This window comes from Urocampus carinirostris, chromosome 12 (assembly GCF_059441175.1).
Source record: "Urocampus carinirostris isolate Australia breed hairy pipefish chromosome 12, RoL_Ucar_1.0, whole genome shotgun sequence".
NCBI classification, from domain to species: domain Eukaryota; kingdom Metazoa; phylum Chordata; class Actinopteri; order Syngnathiformes; family Syngnathidae; genus Urocampus; species Urocampus carinirostris.
Window position 1 is genome coordinate 9,432,141 of NC_142360.1, and position 27,177 is coordinate 9,459,317.

The 27,177-nt window shown below is 39.1% G+C and overlaps 1 protein-coding gene across 2 annotated transcripts in view; it reads right to left on the bottom strand.

The window, feature by feature from the left end:
- The window catches only part of rgl1 (ral guanine nucleotide dissociation stimulator-like 1), a 49,889-nt gene that overhangs the window by 10,776 nt on the left and 11,936 nt on the right, over window positions 1-27,177 (bottom strand). The window contains exons 1-7 of one of the 2 annotated variants that reach the window (XM_088348957.1): window positions 17,003-17,279; window positions 4,719-4,829; window positions 2,334-2,542; window positions 996-1,070; window positions 714-904; window positions 324-448; window positions 27-242 (exon numbers count right to left, since the gene is read on the bottom strand). In XM_088348957.1, coding sequence (XP_088205083.1) covers window positions 27-242; window positions 324-448; window positions 714-904; window positions 996-1,070; window positions 2,334-2,542; window positions 4,719-4,829; window positions 17,003-17,047 — 972 coding nt within the window. In that variant the 5' untranslated portion in view covers window positions 17,048-17,279. Of the gene's footprint in view, window positions 1-26; window positions 243-323; window positions 449-713; window positions 905-995; window positions 1,071-2,333; window positions 2,543-4,718; window positions 4,830-17,002; window positions 17,280-27,177 lie in introns of those variants that run through there. The other variant, XM_088348956.1, reaches the window with a different exon arrangement.

A 27,177-nucleotide genomic window follows, 5' to 3' on the forward strand; every position in this document is an offset into this window, starting at 1 on the left:
ATAGAGTACGTTACTGTGCTCGAAACCTGCGCGATGTCGATCCAGCGTTGGATGACCCTCGCCCGGACGTGCGGTCGTATCTGCCGGTGCCTCAGCACGGTGCTTACCACGCAGGCGGCAACGGCATTGAACTGCGTGATGGTGGCCCGAACACTGGGGGCGCTGTGCTTGTTGTGCTTCTTGTCCCTCTGGGACCAAATAGAGCCCAGGCAATGGTACGCTACGACTTTTTTGAACAGCAGCTGCGGGCGGAACCAAACAGGATCGTGTAGTGCACCCGTTTTTCTTTGAAAACATGATCAAGGTCCATTCAGTGTACTTACCGCGTCCATGTAAGTCAGCTGCTCAGCCACCAAGTCGGACTGAAACGACAAAAAGTCTTCCTGGACCTCCGTGTCCACTTCATCTTCCTCACCAATGCAGAAAGAATTATTGCTGTGAAAGCCAGCTGTGAAATAAATATTTAAAAATTTACAAATAATATTGATAAGATTTGGCGTAAAAACAAAACACCACAAGAACCTTTTTTAAAGATGTATAAAACAGTGCAGTCTACTTGGCCTTTTCTTACTTTCACTATTTTCATGCTGCACTAAAAAATACAAACAAAAATAAAATGTGCAAGGGCAAGCTAAAATAAAATATTATTTTTTTGGGCCATATCTCTCCATACCCATTTTTTTTTCTAACCAAGATCATCAAAAGCTACATACCGTCAGGCTCGTCCATGCTGGCCTGGACCCGTAGCTGCTCCAGCAGCCCTTCGGCCCGTCGTAGAGCCTCAGAGCCAGGGAGCGCCCTGCGGAGGTAGTCGATCAGCCTATGTAGGCAGGGGTATTCAGGGGGTTCCTGGAAGTCTTCGGGACACTGGTCCAACCAGGCACGCAGGATTGAGGCTAAGGCACTGTTGCAGGTGGATAGGGATAACATTTCTTTGTTATATTTTAGTGCAAACATCAGGGAAGAGTTAATATAAAGCTTTTAAGAAATCTCACTTTTTGATGGCTCCATTGGTTTCATACACTTGGCTTTTTTTGGCACCTGGTTCACATACTTCTGCACTCCCATATCTGCAACAACGCGACAACATAAATCATAGTGCATTGATTGCATGTTCAGGTGACATTCCACCAGTGTTGGGAGAAATGTGTTACAAAGGAACAGGTTCCTGGAACTGAATTACTTTTATCGGTAACAAGTACTATAACGCGTTATTGATAACATTTTGTAACACCACTGTCGATACCAACATTGTGTGGTTACTACACTACATTTTAAAAGACAATTATTTACAATGTGTTTTGTTCTTTGATAGGTTCTCCTTCGCTCAAGGAGTAGCTTAAAACCCTCGTTCTGAAAGAAAAGTACAAATATTATAAAAGGCGGGCATGTTGCGTAAACAAGCACGGTGAATGAATGAATAATGAATGCATGTCTACGTATAAAAATACAACTTATCACAGTTACAGTGGCGCTGTCTCAATCAGGCGTGTTATTTGTCCCTACTGATATTCTGATATGCCTCCTTCTCTATAGACGCAGATCTAAGCTGTATTCACAATGAAATAATGTGAATTTCCCTGCGGGGATGAATAAAGTATCTATCTATCTATAAAATCCTTGAAATCAGCGGGTCAATTTATATGCGCATATTAGTCGTGTGTCACCTGTAGCAAATTGTAGGCAGCATGTGGGGAGAGGGTCCGGTTTATACAGGAATAACGGAATTAACATGAGCACAGAATTTATGGTAAGGTAGTACGGATTTTTTTTTTCTATTAAATTATTTTTGCATTACAACACGCCTTGTTAAAAAAAGAAAACGCCGTGGACATTACCCAGTAATGGAAAATAAAATATTTGAGTGGTTTGAAAACAAAAGGCACAGAGGATATTGGAGTGTCTCCGCTGTGTCAGTTTGCAAGCTTTCAAGATTGCCCAAAAATAGGAAGGGTTCACCGCTTCTACTGGTTTGTGTACACGTATTATTTCATTTCTAATATTATGTGGCCATTTAAGCAGTTTTAGGGGGTCGGCTTTAATGCGGGTCCATACGGAAATTTGTAACTAGATAATTTATTTTGGGTGTCACTAATCTAAGGGGTAATGCAATTACTATATAAATATAGAAACTAGTAACTAATTACCATTTTTAGATAACGTTCTCAACACTGCATTCCACAGACATATGCTATGCATTAGCCAAAGATTTCTGACCAATTAAAAACGCTATTTGAACACATTGTAAACATTGATCTTATACACAACTGCTGTGTTGAAAAGAACAAGTTGCGATAAAACAGGGGACTCTAATCTGTACCGCTAAAACATACCTGTCAAGCAGCAGCTGCAGTACCGTCTGAGTGCTAGCAAAGGCTCTATAGGTGGACAGGAAGATGGACGTGTAAGTGAGGTCATTGTCGCCAAACGCCGTAAGTAATGTCTCCACTAGACGCTCCAGTGTCCCTGCACGGATACTTCGGATCTTGCAGGTTTCCATCTGGCTCACCGTGTGGCCGGGGGGCAAGCGGTCACCCTCTGCCTAATCAGGATACACATAATCATAAAGGACTAGTTTGATACAGCAGTTAGGTAGCACAGGTGTTATTATTGTACAATTGAAACCACTATCCTCACAATCTATTTAACTTTGTGTGACTGACCGTAAAATGATTCGGGTCACCTAATTGTGCCTCATTCGTCTCATGTCTGGCGTTTGTTTTCGAAACGTGACTGATGACGACATTCTATTGAATACAAGCAAATACGCCCCAACAAAACGAGGGCGAGGCAAATCCTGACCTATATTTTGGTCCCCCTCAACTTATCCAGATGCGTCCTACTATAGTGACTTGAGCAGTTGCAGAGCTTCCAGGAGGGAATTGTGGACAGAGAAGGAGGGGGAGTGAGAGGGGGCTCAGTGGGGTTAGCGAGCTAGGGCAGGAAACGTTCCAATCTGCTTTTAATCACAGAAGACTCCTCCTCTTTTTCTTCATGGCCCAAGTTACCTCAGAACTCCCCTCTGATAACGAGTCAAGAAAAACACTCATCAGTCACTGTGAGTTGGCGCAGAAGTTCAATTTATAAGGGTCAACAGTACACGCAATGACCTTACAAACCAAAACTTCAAATTGGCCGTAAAACACTTTCAAGCATATAGGAATATTCCAAAGCTGTTAGTCGGTAAACAACAGAGATAGTGGAGACTGATTTGTGAATTCACCAATAAGTGTGCTTATTTTGCAATACCCTAAATGCCAAAAGACCCATAACTCTTAAGACAGCTGCCATAAATATCAGTGAAGTTTTTTTCCCGCACGAGAGATTTACAAAACCTCAAAGTAAAGCTACATCATGTGTTAAGATTCATTGACATGAATTTGGCCGTCGGTAAAAGGTTTATAACACTGAATTATTTAAGATATAAATATGCCTCTTTATACTGTTTTGCAGCATTAGCCTCATCAAAAAAGTCAAAATTTTATCTTACTTTTAGGGATTTGAAATTGTCCAACACCTGACATCATGATGTCAAACTGATCCCGATTAATTGTTCAACACTAGCGCCAATTGTTAAAAAGGTCTTGATGACATGAAGAATTAGGATTGTTTGAGTTGATTGATCTGTTGAATAAGTAATCGGGGGGGGGGGTCTGGCGCAACTGCATTCAAAGGCAAGACACTTTCTCATGCGGGCTGCCATACAGCTGACAACTCTTTGCGGCTTCTCGCCTCGCACACCAATTTTCCCTTTTAGTGCCAAGAGCAGATCCGACATTCTCGTGTAAACAACAGACATTTGCCAGGCATTTGTCTTAATGCCTCAAATGACGTGTGTTCGCAGACCCTGGTGGTCAAATCCCCCGCAAAGGTAGCTCAGGGAGGGCTTTACTGAAAATACCGCTGAGCATGTCACCGTGCCACGTATACAACAGGGTTAAGGAAACAGAGGTGTCTTTTTGCATACGGCCGCAAAACGTGCAACTCAAGGAAAAGCCTTTAATGCTTTTTAATGCCAGAGCAGCGTTTTGTCAAACTGCTGCTGCAAAGGCTGTGAAGGCGGTATGGGTGAGGAGGGGGGGCGAGCAGTTTTCTGTCCAAGCTCAGAAAGTCAGGAAATCACATGCTCCGGCTAAAGGGAGATAGACAGAAACAGGCGTCGGTGCAAAAGTGTTGCTAAAGGTGAAATCCGGAGTGGGAGATTTATAACTCCAATGTTAAAAATAACACAATGAGGAGAGGCGCCGACGCACAACACAGCGCTTCGGAAACAATGGAGAGGAGTTGAAGAAAGCGGATGTCTCCGTGGCCCCGGGGCCTTGCTCATGACATTTCCAGTTGGAATGACTTGGCACCTTTGGCGTGAAGACCATAAAAAAATTCAATAAGTGAACAATTTTGGACTGTTAAATTAACCCCCCCAAAATTTACCAAATGACAGGACATAACTTTTGAAAACGTAAAAGTTAAAGAACTACAATGTTCAAGTATCACTTTGTAATCTTTTGTATGACAAAAAAAGTTTTTTGATTTGATGAACAGTGCACTAGGTAAAAGACATGATATAGTATCTTCTCTATTAGTCAGGCTACTTTAAATTCAGCTGTTTCCTCCTTTATTTTTGGCTGCATGGTTGATTTTATACCATGACTTGGCTTAAAACAGCAGTGCACCAGATGTGTTTATTCCCTTTACATACTGAGTGTTTACAGACTTACCCCCAGCCATCTCGCGCCCTTGTTGGCCGCCTGTTGAATCTGAACCCTTTTAAGCGTCACATTGTAGATGGCTCCTTCCTCCACTTCCTCCCCCCAGTCCTGCACTGAGCTCTGCAACAAAAAGGTTAAAAAAAGTCCACATTACATATCGAGTTTTCTCTGAAGTTTCTAAGAGGGTCGACAGGATTCAAGACATTTTGATTCTAGTTTGGTAGATTTTGGTTCGGTATCTAGTTCACCTACAGCAATACTAGCTACAAAGGTGTAAATCTCTCCACAAAAGGAGATTAAATACACTATTCCAGATGTGGTTTCTATTTGGTCAGACTTGGTAGGATGATGATTCAATATAATATGGCGCAATTTTTTGAGAAGGCAAAAACACACTTACAGACGCTCCCCCTACTTACAAACATTCGAGTTACGAACAACCGCACGAACATTTTTTTCAGGATGTCGAAAAATTTCCGGACTTTACTGTAAGTTAGATTTTGTACTGTGTGCACCTTTATCCGAGTAGAGGACATTACTGTTGTGCTTCTTACTGCCATGTGGCGCTGTGAGAGGTCATCCACTCCGAAGAAGAAATCTGGCTTCTACTTCCTGGTTTGTGTGTATACACACTGCACTGTATCTCTAGCACGCTTACAATTTCGACTTATTTATTGTTTAATATCTCATGCATCCATTCAATATGGTTGGCGTAAAGCTTAAAGAAAAAGCGAGCCCTTACTCACAATGAGTCTCAAAGGGCTTCGCAGACCACAGAATGTAAACGCCTAATGTGTAGCTTTGTTTTTCAGTACTATGCTTTATCATTTAGCCTGCTCCGTAACATTATGGAGCATATTATTTTATCAAACATTTATTTTTCAGTTTCGAAACAATGCAGGTTACTTATCCAAGCCTCGAACATACTTATATAAACCTTAAACATACATTTCATACAAAATATAGCACTGGAGCAACTTACGAACAAATCTCGTTCGTAAGTAGGGCAGCGTCTGTACTTTTTGTTGTTGTTTTAAATACATCAACTGAACTCGCCAATATTGCAAATCTGCCATTACTTTGTAAATTACGTAAAAACATTTTTTTTATACATTGATTTGATTTATTGCCACTGCTCCTTTCATGTTGAAATTATCCAGTTCAGAACATCTTTTGGGTCACACTTTTCAAGGCTCCAGAAGCTTTAAAGAGACAGTGTGTAATATGTATTGCCTCCAAGCGGTACAAAAAACTTTCAGTTAAAAAAAAAAAAAAAAGGGGGCAAAAAATTCCTGCACTAAAAAAAAATCATAGGTCGAGAAATTTGTATTTCTTTGACATAATAATAATAATAATAACAATAATAATAATAATAATTTCCTTTGTATTGTCATTCTTTGTAACAATGTACACAGAACGAAATGTCGATACACCTGACCCGTTAGTGGTAGAGGTCACCACCATTTACCTTGTGTCTGAGGCACTGGTGTTTGTTCGCAATAGACAATGATTGAATAATGAATGCATGAATGAAAACTTTATTCGAACATGAAGATAAAAACAGAACAAAAACAATAACTCAACAACAAAATAATGTTACATAATATGTTTGAAAAGGGGTAGTAAGAAGCAAATGCTTATATTCCCTATCCTTTCATCTTCCCCACCAATTAGACCAATAATATAAAAACAATTGTAATGATATTAATAATAACAGTCATGATATAAGAATAGCAACAATAACACAAAGTTAACTAGACGCACTGTTCCCAATCTCCCGCACCACTCATACCTAACCCTCCTCATCTCTGTATTCCGCCAGGAATGTTTCTTTGTATCTAAACCTGAACAAGTGAATAGTTGGACACCGTTTGATCTCGTCTTGCAAACCGTTCCAAAGCTTGACTCCACACACAGACACACACACAATTTTCCTGGTGGTTCTCACCTTTGGGAATATGAATTCACTACAGCCCCTTAAATTATAATTTCCATCTTTCCGAATGAATAATTTATGGATGTTTTCTGGCACTATGTTTTTGTTGACCTTAAATAGCAGTTGTGCAGTGAAAATTTTTACTAAATCATCTCATTTAAATAATTTGGACTGCAGGAATAAAATATCCTACCCTGTGTATGGTTCTAATTGCACATTTTTGGAGGATAAAAAGGGGCTGTAGTGAACTTTTGAAATTATTGCCCCAGACTTCTGCACAATATGTCAAGTATGGCAGAACTAGAGAACAATATAATAAATACAATGCATTAGAGTTTAAAATGAATTTGGCTTTATCAATTATTGAAATGCTTTTAGATACTTTAGTTTGTATGTGTCTGATGTGTGTTTTCCAGCTTAATTTATTGTCCATTATGACCCCTAAAAACTTAATTTCTGATACAGCGTCTATTGCAGCACCATCCATTTTACTTCTACATCTTGATTTGCCTTGCGATTAGCAAAGAATATTACTTTGGTTTTAATTTAAATTTAAAGATATAGGTTAAATTCCTGCTTTTTTTTTGTGGCGGGGTAAAAAACATTTTGCCCAGCAACAGTAGACCAATAAACTGAATGAGCTCACAGAGGCCCACTTAAATGTTATGATTAATCACAATTTACTTCATTAAGCATCAAAAATGTTTGATAATTTTGGCGCTTGGATGCAAATTCATCAAGTGTGGGAGACCGAAGAAAACGTCAACCTGCCCTTTTCCGTGACTCATGCGCTCTAAATATAAACACCGCAGTGCATCTGAAAACATTTATGACGCTCTTCTAGAGAAGAAAATAAGCGATATATTTGCCAACATTTTCCGTGTAATACATAAATGAGCAAAACAAGGGGTTTTATTCTGTTTACCTACTCACGATATTTCAATTTTTTTCACCCACAAATCAAGTCTGAATTGAACAGCAGTGGATGTTATCGGTCAAAAACCTTACACTTCTTTTTCTGTATTATTGGAGTCATTGTCATGTCGTTGGAGTTTACTTTATTCCTTGAGGAATGATGACACGCGAATGCATTCCATTATTGCAGAAACCACCAATAACAGTGGCACAAAAAACATGTCTGTGTTGCAATCTGGCACTATCCTCCACAGTATAGTTGCCCTGGTGCTGTAGTCTGGAAATAGAAGGTTCACATTGACGCAACCCTCAGTCGAGTTCTCCTTTAGCATCGCAGTAAATATGTGCTTGTTTTTGTAATAGCTCCAGTAGTCTGCATCTTGAATGGTCTTAATATCCGGAAAACTCTTCCAGTAGAGCTGAAAACTGCTTCAGGGGTTCAGGGGCCTGGTGCCGTTGGCATTACGTGGCCAAATATGTCTATTTCAAATTCCTCATACAGTTGGTGACATGTATAGGAGCTAGTTCAGCAAATAGCATATTAAAACTTCTTAGGTACTGTCACTGTATCCTGGGGTTCATGTGCATTCTTGTAAATTATGAATATGTAATTGTCACCCTTACAGCCTACAATAGTCCACATTCTGCTCGAAACAGTTATACTATTGCATACGAGTAATTAAGCATTTTAGGAGGAGATCAAGGTTCTGACAGACAAGCTGAAAGAGGGTGTCGCCATATGCAGGCAATACACAAAGAGGTAAGTATTAGTTTCAGGAGCGAGCAGCAGCAAGTCAACTGCAGGAGAGAGAGTGGGAAAGGTGAGATGGCACAACATTCATTTGGACAGGTAACTTAAAATTAGTTTTATCTGGTTATATCAGTATCAGATATATTTTATTAACACTCCACTTATTGAAACATGAATATTTTGTTTGTTTGTTTGTACATGATTCAATTGTTTGTTTGTTTGTAAATGATTCAAATTGAATCTTTTCTTCCGGCGCCGTCACGAATGGCAGCCACTCCAGCAGCTCCCGTGTTATTTTCGATTGTTCTCGATTGTTCTCAGCTCAGGGATGCTGCTGGAAATGTGAATTTCCCTTCGGGGATGAACAAAGTATCTATCTATCTATCTATCTATCTATCTAAATGTCAGGTTACAAAACAGTACCATCTAGTGGTAAAATATTACACAGTTGGGCTTAAAATAATCATTGATACATTTATAAATGCAGCACTTTCAAAAAACCTAACTTTTTTTAAAATTTCAATGTGGATTTAGTCATTGTTTTGTGCGATGAGAATCAGTAGATGACAAAGCTTAGTGCTAAGAAAAACATGTGTTAATTTCACAGAGAAAGGTCAAAATGCAGTACAACAGTGTAGGTAGGCCTTGGTGGAGTCAGGCAGTCTATGAGCGTCATTCTGATGACCTTAACATTGTTCACGTTGGTATTTTAGTTTTACATTTTATTTTGTTTATCAGTGAATAATGGACCCATTGGAATGACAATACCTTTTTGGTGCTTATCCAAAAAAGGACTGTGCCTAAGTCCATTTTTCTGAACAAAGCCTGGATGACCTTTAAGACTGTACAAGATATGAAACAATCACTCATTCCAACCCAACTAGCTAACGATACTACAATATTAGTGTATATAGGGATTTTATATTATTACTACATTAATCAATGAGACTGTAAATAATGAGATGTGGAGATGAAGGCAAATCACTGCTCTTAATTCTCGTCACAAAGCTGACTCTTCAAACAGAGAGCTACTAACTTTTTTCTTTGATCCCCAAGACCCTAGCTTCATGAAAAGTCACCATCAGTAGCCTAAATGTACCTGTCTTTGTAATTTCTTTGTGGATCAAAGCAGAACAATTGGATCATTTCATCTCTGTCGCACATTTCAACTCATTCAACGCTAGCCTAGTTAAAATAAATCTTGGACTTCTAATTTCACCAATGCTGGGAATGAGTTAACATCACAATGAAATTGTCAATTCAGTATAGAGTTATTAGGGAGTTAATTTAAACACAGCCTACGATTCAGTCAATTCTATAACATGGGATAAAATCTAGTTAAGAAAAACAGAAGTAAGTAGTCTTGTACATTAAGAACTTCCCTACCCCCAACATTGCAGCATGTCAGTCCTAACTCCCTTTAACCCTCCCTCGCCTCCACTCCCTGTAATTCCCCATCCATCTATTTTACAGCGTCCCTGTCTCGGTGGAGGTGAAGCCAAAGCTGCGCAACCTTCAGGGAGCCACGAGGGGTTGACGGGGACAGAGTGGGAATGTGTGCAGACTTCCAAATGAGCCCCTATGCGACAAATCTGCATCAGACATCTCTTGTTGTTCCACTAGAAATAAACATAGGGCCTCTAGTGTACAGTACTTGGAGGTTTCCAATTGGTTAAGGTTTTACTTTATTGGGTCACTCGCCATGTTTTATTTTTTTAATCATACAGTATTTAAGTAATAGAAAGCATGGACCCAAGCTTGAAGTTTTTATGTTTATAATGCCTTAACCCTTTGAATGGTTCAGACGTTTTTTAATTCTAGGTTTAAGACTATTCTGAAATTATGTGTTTTTTGGATAATGTTTTTTGATGCCATTACACTTTACTCACAATACAGGACACTCAACACGAACATTTCAGGACTAAAATGCCTAGGGGCTTTTTATAACACTTCCTCTGGAGACATTTTTGTGATTAAGGGCTATATAAATAAATATGACTTGACTTGACTGTATGTTTTTTAGTTGCAGGCGAATTAGTTCCTCGTTATACTGGCTTGTCACTGAGGTGATTGTCTCAAGCCACTGTATGTACCCTTAACTTGTAAACCAATGAAGACCCAGAGCTAAACATAATTAGCCTTATGGGGAACATTGAAGTGTAGAATAGTTAACAGACGCAATGAACATTGTGTCAATGGCTACTTTTACAATGACCTATAAAGAAGAGAGCTATGCTCCTTGACTTTTCTGTAACATCTGCATTAAAACTGAACATAGAGGAAGAGTAAGTCATTCAGTACTGTAATAAAAGCAGGAAGGTAATCCTGCAGTGTCAGGACCAAAGAGTCATCAAATTTGAAACATGCATCTGCATCAAATTAATGGATTTGAGTGCAGCGTCATTGTTTTTGCAATGCCTTCCACTCTTGTGCTCTGTAAAAAAGGCAAAAGCTCATACTGTTGTGGAAGATCGAAAGATTTTCCTTCTTGCGATAGCAATCATATTTTATAAATAAAACAAGGCGAGAAAAAAAAGTTAAACGTTAGAACTGAATTCTGCTGACACATCAACATGTGGAGAGACAAAAACAGAAGGTTCGTCAGGGGACAGGCCAGAAGCAAACACCACGAATGCAAAGCGATGGCCAAATCCTCAAACAATCTTAAAGCAAAGGTCTGGATCACACGCTTGCATGGCTTTCAATTCAAATGGGAGGCAAGAAAAGGTCAAGAAGCAGCAGCGCCTCAGCAGCGATTGAAAGATAAAAAAAGTAAATCAAAACAATGAAATAAAAAAACAACTTCAATGTGGCCAGTTAGCTATATGATAGTACATGATGCAATACATCCTAGATAATGAAACGAACATTGGATTTGTGGTCCTTTCAACTTTCACAAGTCAAGTTTATCTGCATAGCCCTCGATCACAAAAAGTATCAAAGGGCTTCACAGACCACAGACTTTTACAGACTACAGACTTATTATTATTATTACACCATCCCCTGATCTAAAACCTACACGATGGCAAGGAAAAACTCAACTTCAGCACGAAGAAAACAAAGGGACCTTGAGAAGGGAACGCAGATGAGGTCACCCCCCCTTCCAGGCTACAACGGACCTAGCAATACACAGACATTGTATACACAAAACATAGATCATTCACAAGCCTAGATTTTAACAGTTCAACTGAGGTTTCGGGTTGAATCTCAGAGGCTAGAGCATTCCACAGAACCTGGGGCTGAATGGAGAACGCACTTGAACCTGCAGATCTCTTCTTGGCTCTTGGGAAGAATACTAACATTTATCTTTCACGCAGGTTACAGTCATGAGCACAATTTTAATCCCTTTTGGCGGGTTCTTACTTATATGACTGATTGCAACATTTGTTTTTACATTTTACTTACTATAACAAGCGGTATTTAATACATTGCCAATTTGTCTACCTTTAGGTGATACTCATGTTATGTTAAATATATGCTCATTTCTCAACCTACAAGTACAGTATGTAAAAGCAGAACATCACTGTGTTTTTAGTATTTGGTCACCACATGACTCTTACCTTTGTAATAGGTACGCACATAAAGGTTCAACAAATTTTAAGACAATAAGAAACGCAACGCGGCATTATGCCAATTGTAGCAAGTGGCAGTGCATTTTCTCTTAAACAATCGAGAGAAATTGTAAATTTAGATAAAAAAAAAAATAGACACTTGAGAGATTGTACCATTAGCTCGAACTAAGTGGAGTAGTCTTTTTCAATGGGGCTCTAGTCAAGAGGGTGGAGCTAAAATTATGCCTCAAATATGCAATGGCTATATGAAAGAACACTTGATGCATAAAAGAACACTTTACAATCATAAAAAAATGCAAAAAGTAAAAATTATAAATGTCTTAGAAGAAACAACAGGCTGGTCAGTCTCATCTTGCATTTTCATTTCAAATGTTGAGCTTCGATCCGGAAAAGTCATCACTCAACAGGGGGATTGACTAATGGGTTCAAACAATGCAAGCGAATTGATTTCTCAAATTGTTACAAAAATTCCAACTCATACAGATATTTTTAAACTCAGCCTGGAAGTTTCTTTTACACTACTTATTTATTCTTTTCTCCATCCTTTAATGTCTTGTGTTTTCATTTCAGCAAACCAATTGAAAAGGAAACAAACAAAACACTCAAGAGGTTTTCAATAGCTGGCTTATTCTAAGTTTGAACGATCAACTGGACAGGTGGACCGACAATTTCCCAAGCCTAATGGTCAACAAAGTGTCTCCATGCTCAGCTGCAAAGACGGACAGATCAGACCCTGAGTCACGCAGGCTGCAAACTCCCAAAACAATAGAAGGGAGGTCTGGATCAGCCCGACAAGGCCCGGTTTGGTCCAGCATGGCAGCACAAACAAATTGTACAAGTGCACAAGTGTGTGTATGTGTGTGTATGAGTCTTTGATCCAAAACACTATTCAGATAATTATAGTTTGCATGGAGACACAACCTAAATATTTGTAGACTACTATCTAGCCATCAATTTTCAGCGCCGCTTATCGTCACTAGGGCTATGGAGGGTGCAGGGTGCCCTTCTGAGCTATCATCGTGCAGAGGGCAGAGGACACCCTGAATGGTTGCCAGGCACACAGAGACAACTCACTCTCTCAGTAACAGGGACAATTTGGACTAGCCAATTAACCTGACGCGCATGTTTTTGGAATGTGGGAAGAAACCGGAGTGCCCGGAGAAAACAAACGCAAGCACAGGGAGAAAATGCAAACTCTGTTTGGGGAGGCTTTGTTTGCTGGAATCGAACCCTGGACCTTTGCACTGTGGGGCTGTTCCCCAACCACCGCCGTGCTGCACTGTAGACTACTGATCAAAGTTATCATCACATTCCATTGAAGAGTCTGTTGGGTGTAAAAGACTATTGTTTTTATTGTATTTTATTTGTTTATATGTATTTTTTTTACTTATTGCTTCTTTGTTATTACTGAATAGCACTTTGGTACACTAAAACATTGTTGTAAAGGCCTGTATAAATAAGGTAAATTTACATTTAGATGCATGGTTGTTTTCAATTCTTATTCTTAAACAAAAAGACAGAAAGCTTTTCTTCTCATTGATATACAGTTTACAATCTAGACACGTAATTGCCTTAACCTTTGTAGGACAATTCAGTGTATTAGCAGGCTGTGTTTTTTTTTATTTAATCAAAAGAAGTCTCAAAAGAGCTGCATAGACCACACCGGATTAGAGAACACATACTATTGTTACACTATCCCCTGATATAAAGCCTACATGAGGGCAAGGAAAAACTCAAAACTTCAGCATGAGGAAAATGAAGAAACTTTGAGTAGGGACCGCATATGAGGTAATCACCCTTCAATGGATACTGCAATGGCATTAACAAACAATCGTTAACGAGAAACATAGGTCACATCCGTCCATCCATTATCTGCACTGGTTATCCTCACCAGGGAGTTATGGAGTCTATTCCAGCCATCTTCAGGCAAGGGGACAGTCTGAACTGGTTGTCAGCCAGTGGGAGGGCAGACAAACACAGACAACTCACCTGCTTATTCGCACCTAGGGACAATTTTGACCGCCAAATCAACCTGACATGCGGGTTTTTGGAATGTGGGAGGAAACTGGAGTGCCAGGAGGAAACCCACACAAGCACGGGGAGAACATGCAAACTCCACACAGGAAGGCTAGCAGCTGGATTTGAACCAATAACCTCAGAACTGTGCCACTGACGCACTAACCACTCATCCATAAACTATAGGTCATCCATAAACTATAGAATAAAAATGTGTTTTACGCCTCGATGTCCAAAACTTATTTACTTGGCGCAAATGGCTCTCTAGCTAGTTTTTTTTTTTAATATCTTATAGTTAAAAAATGTATATCTTGCTTAGGCATAGAAAAATGGCTATCCATAGCTTTTTTAATTGACCTATTTTGGAATGTTGTTGCAGCCCAAAGTCATTGCACTACTTTTTCATTGCACTGATGTTTCTGATGCACTTACAATTTAAGCCATCTGCAAGCACTACCTTAATTTTTACTCTTTTAAGCCTGTATTACGTGTTTGTCCTAGAGTCTACTCTTGTTGTAAAACATTTTCACTAGGTAGTTATCAATGAACCTTCGAAGTCTTCTTTGGTGCATTGCCTTGATGATGACTTCAAAGTGTACAAAGAGAAGTGTTCATCTAGTCAACAAAAACTACAGGAGAATATTTTCACCGACATATATTTTCCCTTGACAAAAACTAGCCTGAACTAAGCTAATAACCTCTCAAATAAAATATTCCCAGCACAAAAATCTGTATGCACTTTTGTCAAATAATAACAAATGAAGATAAAAGATAACAAAAAGATTTTGTTCAAATCCAGTCTTTAAATCCTCCACAAAGACCAAATTCTAAATTTGTAAATGTGTTAATTAATATTGGTTTCCCATAAAAAGCTGAAATCAGATAGAAATGGAAAATATTATCCGCGATTTAAAACTTAACGGCGAGTTCTTATGGACTAGAACTAGCAGATGAAAAATTACATTTGAATAAAGGACTGATATACTTGATTTCTATCGAATATTACTTATGAAAACAGGATGAGGTTCCCCAAGTGTTATGTAAACTGAAATAGGACTGAAATTATTGAATAATAACACCGAGACTAAAATGTAGGACATTAAAAATTTTAAAACAAGATAAAAATATGCCTTTCTTTTAAGCCGCCTCAACAACAAAATGTCCATAAGTAGATGTATATATTAACATTGCCTTTCCACAATAAATGGCCTGCATTAATATAGCGCTTTTCAAGTCAATGACCTCCCAAAGCGCTTTAAAATGTTCTTCACAATTACCCATTCACACACATACTCCCACACCAATAGGGAGTCAGCCACGCAAGACGCCTACCTGCTTATTGGGGGCATTAGGGATTCAGTGTCTTGCCCAAGGACACTTCGACATATAACACAGAGGAGCCGGGAACCTGTGACTTCTTGATCCCAAGACGAGCGCTCTACCTCCTGAGCTAATGCCGCCCAATAGGCTGATATCAGATGGAAATTTACAATATTACTGGACCTGCTATTTAAAACTAAAATGTTGAATTCGATTTGACTAAAACTAGACAAATAAAACATTCACTAGAGGAAGGATTTCTAATCGAATATGATCACTCACTAGGTATTATCATGTGAACTGTTTTTCAATGAGTGTGCGGGGGGCACAACGATGTGCTACGAGACCTTGTCTAACGTGCTGCAGGAAATTAGCCATCTTTTTATCATGTTTTTCAGTACTGTATCATTGCTTTCTTTCAGTGATCACCTGAATAACTAAAACAGCCATCCATATCAGAAGGTGGCAGCAGATATTTTTGTTGTTTTAATACTAATTATCGGCTCACGATGTAACAAAGTATATTTAATAACATATTATTTTGACAAACCAGTTTTAAGATTGCAATGCAAAGAATAACAAAAAATCTGAGTAAAGTGAAAATGTAAATAACTTTGCTGATATTATTTTCTTATTTTACAAATAACGGTTTAAAAAAATCATAACGCTGTAAAATGTTTTTTTTAATTAGTCAAGTCATGTTTATTTGTATAGCCCATATTCACAAAGTCTCAAAGGGCTGCACAGACCACAGATTATTGCCAATACACCATCCCCTGGTGTAAAACCTACACGAGGGCAAGGAAAAACTTACAAACCTCAACATGAGGAAAATTAAGAAACCATGAGAAGGAACCGCGCATGAGGATGACCAGGCTGCAATGGATATTGCAATAACAAATAATACACAGATATTGTCAACATAAAATGTAGGATATTCATATGCTATCGAATATAAGAGTGTTTTAAGCCTATATTTAAACAGATCCACTGAAGTTGCAGATCGAATCTCAGGGGGAAGAGCATTCCACAGCACTGGGGCCCGAATGGAGAACGCTCTCGTACTTAGATGAGGGTAAATTATGTCAGTGTAAGTCTTTATTTTTCTAGAAAGTAAAAGCAAGATGAAATGTAGTAAAACTCTAAGACCAGGTTAAAAATATAATAAAATTCACAATGAAGACAAAATTATTAAACAAACGGACAATCTGATTCACCACCTGCATCATGGTGACCACAAATGATAAGAACAACTTTATAAAATAAATGTAAGCAACATGAAAATGTATGCATTAAAAACAACAAACGTCATCGATGAACTCTATGCCTCTATATGTTCTAATGAAAAAAAAATCTACCTTGACTCAAAAAAGGTTGAAAAACAATGACGTGAACTGACAATTTAGACAGAAATCGGACTCAAACTGGGACTACATTTAAAAATTAACACTGTATAGTGGGGGCCTTGAAGAGCAAAGGAAAAAAAAAGTAGAGAAAGCATTTAGTCGTAAATCAAGTGTGCCCAACGGATGGAAGTTTACGCGTCCATCGTAATCACATCAAAGGGAGGAAGAAGTCGAGCACGGCATATTACAAATGCGCCCAATGTGAAATCAATCACAACATGAAAGCGTAAATACCCCCTATTCATTTTATCCCTACTTCCCAAAGCTTAAAAACTTCCATCCCCTTCCCCTTCACCTCGCGCTATCCACTCCACCAGATTGTCGCAACCCTTCCTTCAAAACGCAGTTTTAAACTCGAGGCCGTTATGACCGTTTACCATTTTACTCTTCCAGGCGAACTTCATGGCGAGTCCTTCTCTCATGGCCCGGGGACAACATCAGAGCCCGCCAAAAAAGTCCTTGGGACGAAGGGGGAAAATATGTCACATTTGGTTCTGGTTTGTTTGGTTATCCTCTTTCTTCGAGCAATTGCTGGCGTCCGAACGGAAGGAGTCCAAAACGTCCCGCTACTCTCGAGTGAGCGTCTTGTGTTGAATGAGCCGCCTCCGCCTCCTTGTTCTCCTCCTCCTCCTCCTTCTCCCTCACAACACCAAGCTCTCAACTCCTCCTTCTGTCGCCATTACCGTAAAGTACCGGTACGTAGAAAAATGACCCAAGGGATTTTCCGACACAGCTTTCCTTAATCAAAATTTGTTTTAAAGGGGCAACGTGAATTATTTAGCGTCTCCTAGAGGTAAAAACTTGATTTAAGACAAATCAGTATTAGAATCGATTTAATTACTAAGTCAAATCAAGTTATTTTTATTTGCATATCCCTTAATCTTAAGAAGTCTCAAAGGGTTGGACAGACTATTACAGATTTCGCATTATGAGCTTTTTTTTCTAGTGAAATAATAGTAATTTTAGAAATATGTTCTCATTTTATTGCTTATTTTACTAGTGACATAAGCACTTTTATATCAGATGTTCACATGAACACATTCTGAAATACAGTATCAGTGTTCTTGTTTGCCCGCGTCCCTGCGTCCTAGACGCATCATTTTTGCTGGGGACGCATAGTGTCAAATCAACGTGCGTCCTGATTGTCATTATTACAAAGATTTACCGTACTCCAAACTTTTCGTCAGGCAGATCCGCCATTGTTGTTTTGGTCTCGCGGTTCGAGTTTTTGTCTGCACGCCGATCTTGGCAAACGAGATCTCGTTGCTTCAAGATTACGTCATTGTTGTGGTGGTTGTCGTCGATTTAAGGTGAAAATCAACACTAAACTGGTAATTTCTTCAGTGTCAGTAATAAGTCTAAAGTCTAAACATAATGCCGAAAGTAATAACAACGGCAATAATTCTGGCACGAAAAAACGGCGGAAAAATTCTTCGGAAGATTGCTAGGAAAACACGAGAGGCTAGGAAAACACGTGTTGAAGCGAACGACTCGACGAAAGAAAATAAACAAAATAATACTCCTAAGCAAGATAAGGACTTTTCTGCCAAAAATTGACTTAATTTTATTCCTGGTTACGCTATGAGGAGGATGATAATGGATTGGACCTTGAGAAGGCATTACAACTGTGGCGTGACAGCAAACCACGATGAATATATGAACTAAAAAATCTGAAGCGATAACTGCTTTGTATTACCAATTAACTGTGATGATTAAAACTGCATGAATACATAGACAAATATTTCAGCGATATTATTTTGTATAATTTACAATATTGTGAACTGAAAAATCTGAAGTGATAACTGCTTTGTATTACCAATTAACTGTGATGATTAAAACTGAATGAAAATATAGATTAATATAATTATTTCAGCAATATTATTTTGTAGAATGTACAATATTGTTGTGAGCTGAAAAATCTTGAAGTGATAACTGATTTGAATTACCAATAAACTGTGATGATTAAAACTGAATGAATATATAGATTTATATTATATATTTGTCGCCGATTTACAATTTCAACTTCGATAACACTAAATTTTGGGGACCCATAGAACTCTGTTGGGACCCATAGATTTTTGAGCATGCGAGTCCCTGGGACCCATCACCTTTCAGAGGTAAAATGGACACTGCAGTATGATAATAAATGCAGGCTTAAAGTGCTCAATTCGAACTGCAGTTTGAGACTTTCTACATCCAAATTGTAATAAGGGTCTTAGAGTTATAGGCCTTTGCACTCATTATACCCAAAAGTGTTAGAACAGTTAACTTAGAAGGCTCCTCCCTTTTTAACCTGTCATCAATTTAGTAGTGAAAAGGTCGAGAGTAGAATGTAGGATTGTAGTTTTGCATTTGTAAGCTATTGTTGTGACCACACATAATGCATCCAAATGAGCTCTCAATGGAGGTAAAGCAGAAGATTCTGATACCTAAAAAAATAAATCTCTTAGAGAGATAGCTGAAATGTTTGGAGAAGCCAAATATACAGTTTGGTACAGTCTAAGAACAAATGAATCCACTGGTGAAGTTGGCGGATCAAAAAGGCCTGCACATCTACAGAAGACAACAGCGACGCATACTCTATCATAAAAACATGCATTTTTAAAATACCTAAATGTTGACAAATTTTCATTATTGTAGTTCAGCTCGAGCAGGGGGGTTCAATCTTGCGGTCCAAAGGTACAGTGTGTATTATTTAAACACTAGAGGTCACTGTATTCTTTCTTGCAACTGAAAACAGGGGCTAGAAATAAGAATACAAACTAAAAAAAACTCGAAGTGATCATAAAATACTATCCATCCATCCATTTTCTGTACCGCTTATCCTCAGTAGGGTCGCGGGGGGTGCTGGAGCCCATCCCAACTATCTTAGGGCAGTGGGCAGGGGACACCCTGAACTGGTTGCCAGGGCACATAGAGATACAGACAACTCACTCGCTCAGTCACAACTAGGGACAATTTGGACTGGCAAATTACCCTGACATGCATGTGTTTGGAATGAAACCCATGCAGGCACGGGGAGAACATGCAAACCCCGCACAGGGAGGCTGCAGTAGCTGGAATTGAATCCTGGAACCCCGCACCATGGAGCTGCGCGTGAACCACCCAGCTGACGTCACCGTATAATACAAATTTTCTTTTATATTTTTGCCCAGCCTTTTGCCATGATTTTGTTTTTTGTGTGTACCTGTAGCAGCAAGATGTCGGACAATCCTGTCAGCTCCCTCTAGGTGATGCTCATATTATGTCAAATAAACACAAATTTCTTGACCTAAAAGGGTTTTTACAAACGCACATTTTATAGTTCATGTATTTCTGCTTAATGTTTAAATAAATGTTCTTTTTTTAAATAAGCAACATTGAGTTTTAGGCCCTTGTCCAAGAGGGAGCCGACATAATTGTCTGCTATAGGTACCCAAAAACCTTACGAAAGGCTGGGCTGAATATTTAATGCCGCTTTTTGGTCACTATAAGGTTATATTTATACTTGTGCTTTTTTGCTCGTTTTCAATTGCACTACACAATACAGCAACATCTAGTGGTCTAATAATACACACTGTCCCTTTAACCAATTCTAAATAAACACTTGACTACAAACATAAAATAAAATAAAATAAATTTTACCCCAAAAATACATCAAAATCCTCTTTTATGAAAAGTAGGGTCAGCATAAAATATAATATCTTTCCTCGGTTCAATGCACATTGACTAGTGTGGTGTCCAACAAGTATTTTCACAGATATCTCATTCTCACTGCTGCCACATTCATTTTTCATTTTAAACCCTGTATTATAAAACTTTTAATTATTCTGAAACTGACATCGTCGAAAACCCCTCAAAAATATTTTTAATTTACCGTTTTTTCCAATGAAAATAAGACAAACTTATAGTAATCATTTTACAAAGTAGGAAACTAAAATCATCAGCTCGTAGTTTAACCTTCTACATGTAAAAATATTTCGTTTTAATGCGTTTTAAACATGACATTTTTAAACTTAAGACTGGTCAACAATTCAAAAGGCAAAAAAAACAACATACATTTCTTCAAATATATTAAATTAACCCAGTTGTGACGTGATGTTTTCTTTCAGACACAAGAAAATAGTCATATATTAACTCAAGGGAATTATAGAAAGTCTTCTACACTGGATTACAATAAAAAAGATCCATATTCTGTATTGAGAAACTGGCATTTAGAGAATTTTGAATCCAAAAGGCATGTAAGTGATCGATTGTTTGAATGGTTCAAAAGGATTTAATATAAGAAAGATAATAGTAATTAGTCATTTTTCGTTGATAGCAAAAAAAAATTGTTTAAGAATCAGGCTTATTTTTGTGTTATGTATGAAACTGTAATTGAATGTTGAGCTACATTATCTTTTGTCCTTATAGTCTTCAGAGTGTACTTTTTCACTTGCTTTTAATTATTAGTTTATCGTTGATATGTATCCCCTCTCGTCCATCGGTGTTTTTATATACATTTGAATGAAAATAGATATACTACATAGATGTGAACAATGATGAATATTTAGGACTTGATGTATGCAAATGCAATGAAGCAGCTGCTGCCTCAGGGCCTCCCGGTGTGGGACAATACAAGGAAAGCGGTGCATGGCGTCATCGGTGCTGTGTATTGTCAACGTGCAAAAGGGAGAATGGCTCGAGTGTGTGAAAATGGCCCACACTACTTCCATGGTCTGAAAACAGGAATGCAAAAACGACCCACTGATGTGAATAAACGGGAAGATATGAATCAAGCTTCGGTTTTGTGTGACCAAGGGGCTTATTATGGACAAAAGTTGTATTGTTGACATATGTGAGAATCACAGATGACTTCCTAGTCAGGTCATACCATGAAAAAAATACTCCTGTGTGACTTGCCGTAGAGCAGGGGTCTCCAAAGTGGTACCCACGGGCACCAGGGTGCCGTCACGGAAAGCTGAGGTGCCCGTGGGCTTGGGCTGAACAATTAACCGTAATCTAATGGACATTGCGATGTGATGTAGTGCGATATTGTAACACTGAGGTATTTTTTCAAGGATTTATAGTTCCATGTTTGTAAGTGATGGAGTGTTTGGCCAACCAGAATTGAGAGGCAAGTTTTAACAGAACTTGTCAATAAAAGCAAGGCAAAGTTTGCATGCAGTGTGTGCCCAACTGTGATAGGCTCGTATGTGTTGTGGGTCAAACAGCAGGCGTTTTGCACAATAGTAGCCTCAGCGGCTCGTTACATTGATTATGAATTAATATTTCGGAATCTCAGGGATATCAGAGGTGCACAAAGAAATGGTGATCACCAGCTGGTGTTTCGTTGATTGGTACAATGTCCGGGAATCGAGTGAAGTGGCATCGGGAGAGAAGGCTGTAGGTCCAGCCGAATGCTACTGTTAAGCTACGTAGCAACCCCCGTGGAGCCTGTTTTTCACCAAAGCCAGATCCACTAAAACGGATGACTTGGAGCTACACTTCATGGGAAAACGTCCGGGACGTTTGTATTTTAATCATCGCAGAGACCTTGCTGAAGTCACTTGTAACCCAATGCTAGCGAGCAGCTAGCTTGCTGCTCTATAAATCACTTTCTTACTCTGAAACGAGAAGCCCTCTAATGTCCTTGTACTTTTGTATTATGATGATAAAGTAAATTTATTTAACTGCAATTCTGGTTTTATTTGTAGCTTTATAGTTGTTATTTTGTCACAGCTGTATACTCTCAGTCGGTAATGACGTAATCTCTAGGTACGCTTGCCTGTCACTATGATTAAATTTGCAGTACAGAAAATGCACTTTTCTTTTAGAATCAAAAATTGCATAAAAATTGCAAAACAGGTCTAAAAAAAATCGCCATTAGGTTTTCTTCCAAAATCATGAAGCCCTGCCACGAACCTGTTTTGAAAATAGTTAACAGTCCTGGGTCATTGTGATTTCTAGTAAAATTATTTTTTTAGTAGTTGACCGACTCTATTTAACCCTAATTCCAATAATTAACCGGGGATTAACATTAACAACAGAGTAAAAAACATGATAAGTTGTTATTTTATAATTGTATATCAATCTGGGCGCTCTCTGCGCTAATTAGTAACAGAAAGTAGCTCTCAGTTTAAAAAAGGGGGGTGACTGTTAAGACTGACTGGCAATGGGACCACAACTACCCTGAGAAGCCACTTGTGTTCAGACAAAAAATTTCCAAAATAATTCATACTTCAAATAAGACTAGATGACTTTGGCGAACGTTATCACTGATCCAGAACCTTCAAACGCCTCATCACTTTCTATGGGGCATATGAGTCTGGTACCCGCTTTGAACGGGTCTGTATGTGTGTTAGCGATGACCTGTTGGAACCCCCAACGTCATCATAGGAGTCAAAGAACTTAAGAGATCCTCATGTAAGTAGAGAGGGCATGGGTGTATCTACTCCGTGTGTCTGGGCCTCACATCTGGCCCCTCTCCCAATTCCCAGGCCAAATCGCCTCGATCGGCTCTGCAGAGCGCTGGGAAGGTCAAGACCTCAGTGGGCCTCCCTTAGGGAGTGATGTCATCAGGGCGAGAAAAACAGCCGTCAAAATATGTCACGGCCACTAATGGATGAGCTGGCACCACATTTCATTTTGACCCACTTTGCAGCACATATATTTTCTTCTATGCAGGTTGTACCAAAAAAATTGTAAACGTTTCAGCAATTTATTATTCCTTCCTTATTGGATAAACCCATGGAACTGAGTGATGGAAGCCAGATTTTAATTTAAAGAAAAGAAATGTATCTGTTAAATTCTACTGGCGTATAATAATGCAATTAATTCCTTCGTGGTCAACCATACGATGTGGATTGTCAGATCACCACTAGGTGAAATTTTGTGTTAGTTAAACAATTTATGTGAATGTGGCCTCCTCACTCCCACTCCCCATAATCTTAGTGGGAAAGTGCACATCTTTGTAACACTTGTAATATACTTTTCAGTCTGGATCAATGTCATTAAGAGCATGGGCCAATGTGACTCCTCCATTGGCAACATTTCCATCAATCCATCCATCCATCCATTATCTGGACCGCTTATCCTCAGTAGGGTCGCGGGGGTGCTGGAGCCCATCTCTGCTACCTGCGGGCAGTGGGCAGGGGACACCCCGAACTGGTTGTCAGCCAGTCGCAGGGCACACAGGGACAGACAATTCGCTCGCTCAGTCACACCTAGGGACAATTTGGACCGGCCAATTAACCTGACATGCATGTTTTTGGAATGTGGGAGGAAATCAGAGTGCCCGGGGGAAACCCACGCAAGGACGGGGAGAACATGCAAACTCCACACAGGAGGTTCGATCTCATGACCTCAGAACTGTGCCGCACAAGCGCTAACCACTACGCCGCCGTGCTGCCCTGGCAACATTTCATGATTTTGAAATGCAGAGCTCCGAATAGCTTACAGCAAAAACTTTCTTGGATTTTGTTGTTTGCAGTAATCTTTCTCCATTTGGTAGCTTGTCAATGTACGTGGTCTTCCGGAACACTTCTTATGAAGATACTGAACCGTTCCATTAGCTTCAAACCTATCTCTATTCTCAGTCAAGTAACTTGTGTTGTTAGTACTTTGTTAAACTCCCTCCTAAATTGTCTTTGCATGTGCTGCATTTCTATACTTAGGGAAACATTTCAGAATAAATTGAATATCTTCAAAGTCAAGTCTGGTGGCCATCACTTAGTTAAATGGGTTCAGTGTATAAAAAAAGAATATTTTATGAGTTATTGGCTGCTAAAATGTGTACATATTTTGGATACGTATTTTATTTTTCAGTGACTAGCATTTTAAGGTGAACTTGACGTTGAGTTTTCTAACAGGAGATGAATGACGTATCGTATAACCCTGAAATGGCGCTATTTTTTTAATAACGTCATTTCCTGTTATTATTTCACTTAATAAGAGTGCTCATCTCTGTGTTACGGCGCTGCTACAGTAAGGACACAAAAAAACAGGCGGAGCGTCGCTGGTACTGTTATTGCACCACATGTTGGGGGGAAAGGAAAAAAAAATACATTCCAGGAAATCTCCCACTTCCTGCCTTCGGCCCCCTGACTCTGCTGTCTTCTTAGCAGGGGTGGGAATTAACCAAATACTAAGAGTTAATTAAGCTAAATAGGTTTTTCTAACGTCTGTTTTTTCCAGTATTATATTTTATATATCATCTTGCCTTGAATTATATAGTTGTCTTTAATATAAATATTTAATAGCGGAGAATTAAGAAAATATGCCTGTTCTGCCTCATACCTGGCTGTAAGTTAATAAAAGCAGGGGGAGGTTTGGAAGGGGTTGAAAGGTGATATAACGCTGGGGCACAAATGGGGGTGATAGTTGACAAGGCTGTTTACATGTCAGATAAAACGACTGTCGTATATCAGGGAAAGTGAAAGAGATTAACTTGAAAGGGGACTTTATCTCCACTTAGGGTCGAGTTCATGGTACAGTCAGAAACTGAGAAGAACCACACAGGCTCATCTCACACGGACATGATGTAATCAGAAGTCGGGCTGTCAAAGAAATATGAACGCACGAACGCATCACAGTTTGCCTTTTAGCGAGAAACAGGACTGCGGATCAGTGTGTTGTTGTTGTTGTGTCAGAAAAAAAACCTTGCCGCTGCCAAAATGTCTGGTCTTGTTTTCACATCCATTGGATGACGACAAGGGGGTTGGGGTAGAATATTATAATTCTCTGAAGAGTTCATGGAGTTCACCACAACTAATGTTCAAACCAGTGTTGTGCAGTCAGAGGAAGGTGAGACTGTGCCTGTCATCGTGGAAAAATAAAATGAAAGATATAAAAAATGATTTTTGCTATTTATTTGGAGTTTGAATTCATAGTTTTTGGATTTTCTTCTTCAAAGTAGCAGATTTTTTTCCATTTTATTATGAGTATTAATACAATGATTATGAAAATTATAATTACAATGATTATGAAAATTAATACTGTTCTGAGCATATGGGGATTCAGAGTGAGGCGCACAATTCTCTTGCCTAATGACAGAGGGCGGTAGTGAGACCAAGGATTCTCATTTGGTGCACACCTCAGCCATAACAATTGAATTAGTGATATCATTAGCAAGCTTACAGTGAGTCAAGCCATCCAGTAATTCTTTTCTCGTTTCATGGACTTTTTTTCATAATGGAGGATTACCTAACTATTCATTTAGACTTTATTTACAAGTTAAGGTGAGAAAATAAAATATGTTTTTTTCAATGTTACAGTGCTTTTTTGTTCTTACAATCAAATTATGTGACTTTAGCTCACCAAACCCGAACCTCACCGCGCATCAGTTGTTCAGTCAATGTTTATTTTTTATTATATAATTTACCGGGTACTGTAATACATCCTAAGCTAAAAGCATTTCTTGAGCACTCATGTGAGTATCATACTGCCTCCCAGTAGTGAAAGTATCAAAACCACAAGGAGCATCACAAAGTCAATGGATATTCAAACTTTAAATCATAAAGTTCAAGTTGAATTCACTCACGCCTACAACGTAAACATCACAGCAAAAATATGTGAGAATTTATAACTCTTTCCAAATGTAGATGACTTTTGTTGTTATCTGTGAGGCTGTGGTTGCATTTGTAGACGTGCGGTGGATCCAACAGCAGCGACCAGCCAAACACTTGCACAGCTGCGTTTGCTTTCTCGATCTGGTCAAGCAGAACCTTTGTTCTACCCACATTAAAGACCCGCTAGCAGCCCCTCTCTTTGTTACGGCCATCGTTTGTCTCTTATGTCACTTGCAATCATTGACTTCTCAGTTTTTCTTTTCTTTTTCCCCTATTTACTCTACAGAGCTGTGGTGACATCACTTCCAGTAAAGACCAGAGCTTGGGGGTTTGAACCCCGCCTCTCTGTCAAATCCCACTCATACAGCTGAAACAGCTGGGAGGAAATCTTCTAGGGAGTTTTATAACCATGTATATCATGACGAATCATTTTCTCTTCTATGGGAGGGATTTTTGTAGTGGGTCAGTCGTATTGCTGCCGCACCAATAAAAACAATAGAATCATGTTATTAGTTTTTTGCAATTGAATGTCATGTTTTTACTTTATCATACTGTCATGGTTCAGCGCCTGCAGCTCCTGTTGTTCTCCAAGAGATGGCAGCATTACCCCATTTTCCAATCTCCCTCTCATTCTCCTGTCCCGGTGCTCCCAATCAGCTAGTTAGCCAACCCCTACTAAATTTACTCCAGCCTCCCATTCTGTTTTGATGATTCGGTTTTGATACTGCTCAAGACATTCACTCGCCAAGATGACAGGTTTCCTTCTCAAGACTTTCTTTTTCAGTTCCCTACTTTCCCCAACACCACCTTCACAAGTTTCTCTCCCAAGTCTCCCCTCCTTGGCAGTCCCCTCCTCGTCCAAAGACCTTCCTCTCCAACTATCTTCTTAAAGGAACTCACAAATCTGCTTTTCAAGATTTTTGCCACTTCAAGAACCCCTCTCAGGTTTTCCCTCCTCAGCAGTCCCGGTTCTACTCTCACTTCTCTTTAGTGAAATTGTTTTTTTTGGTGTTAAATAAACACCC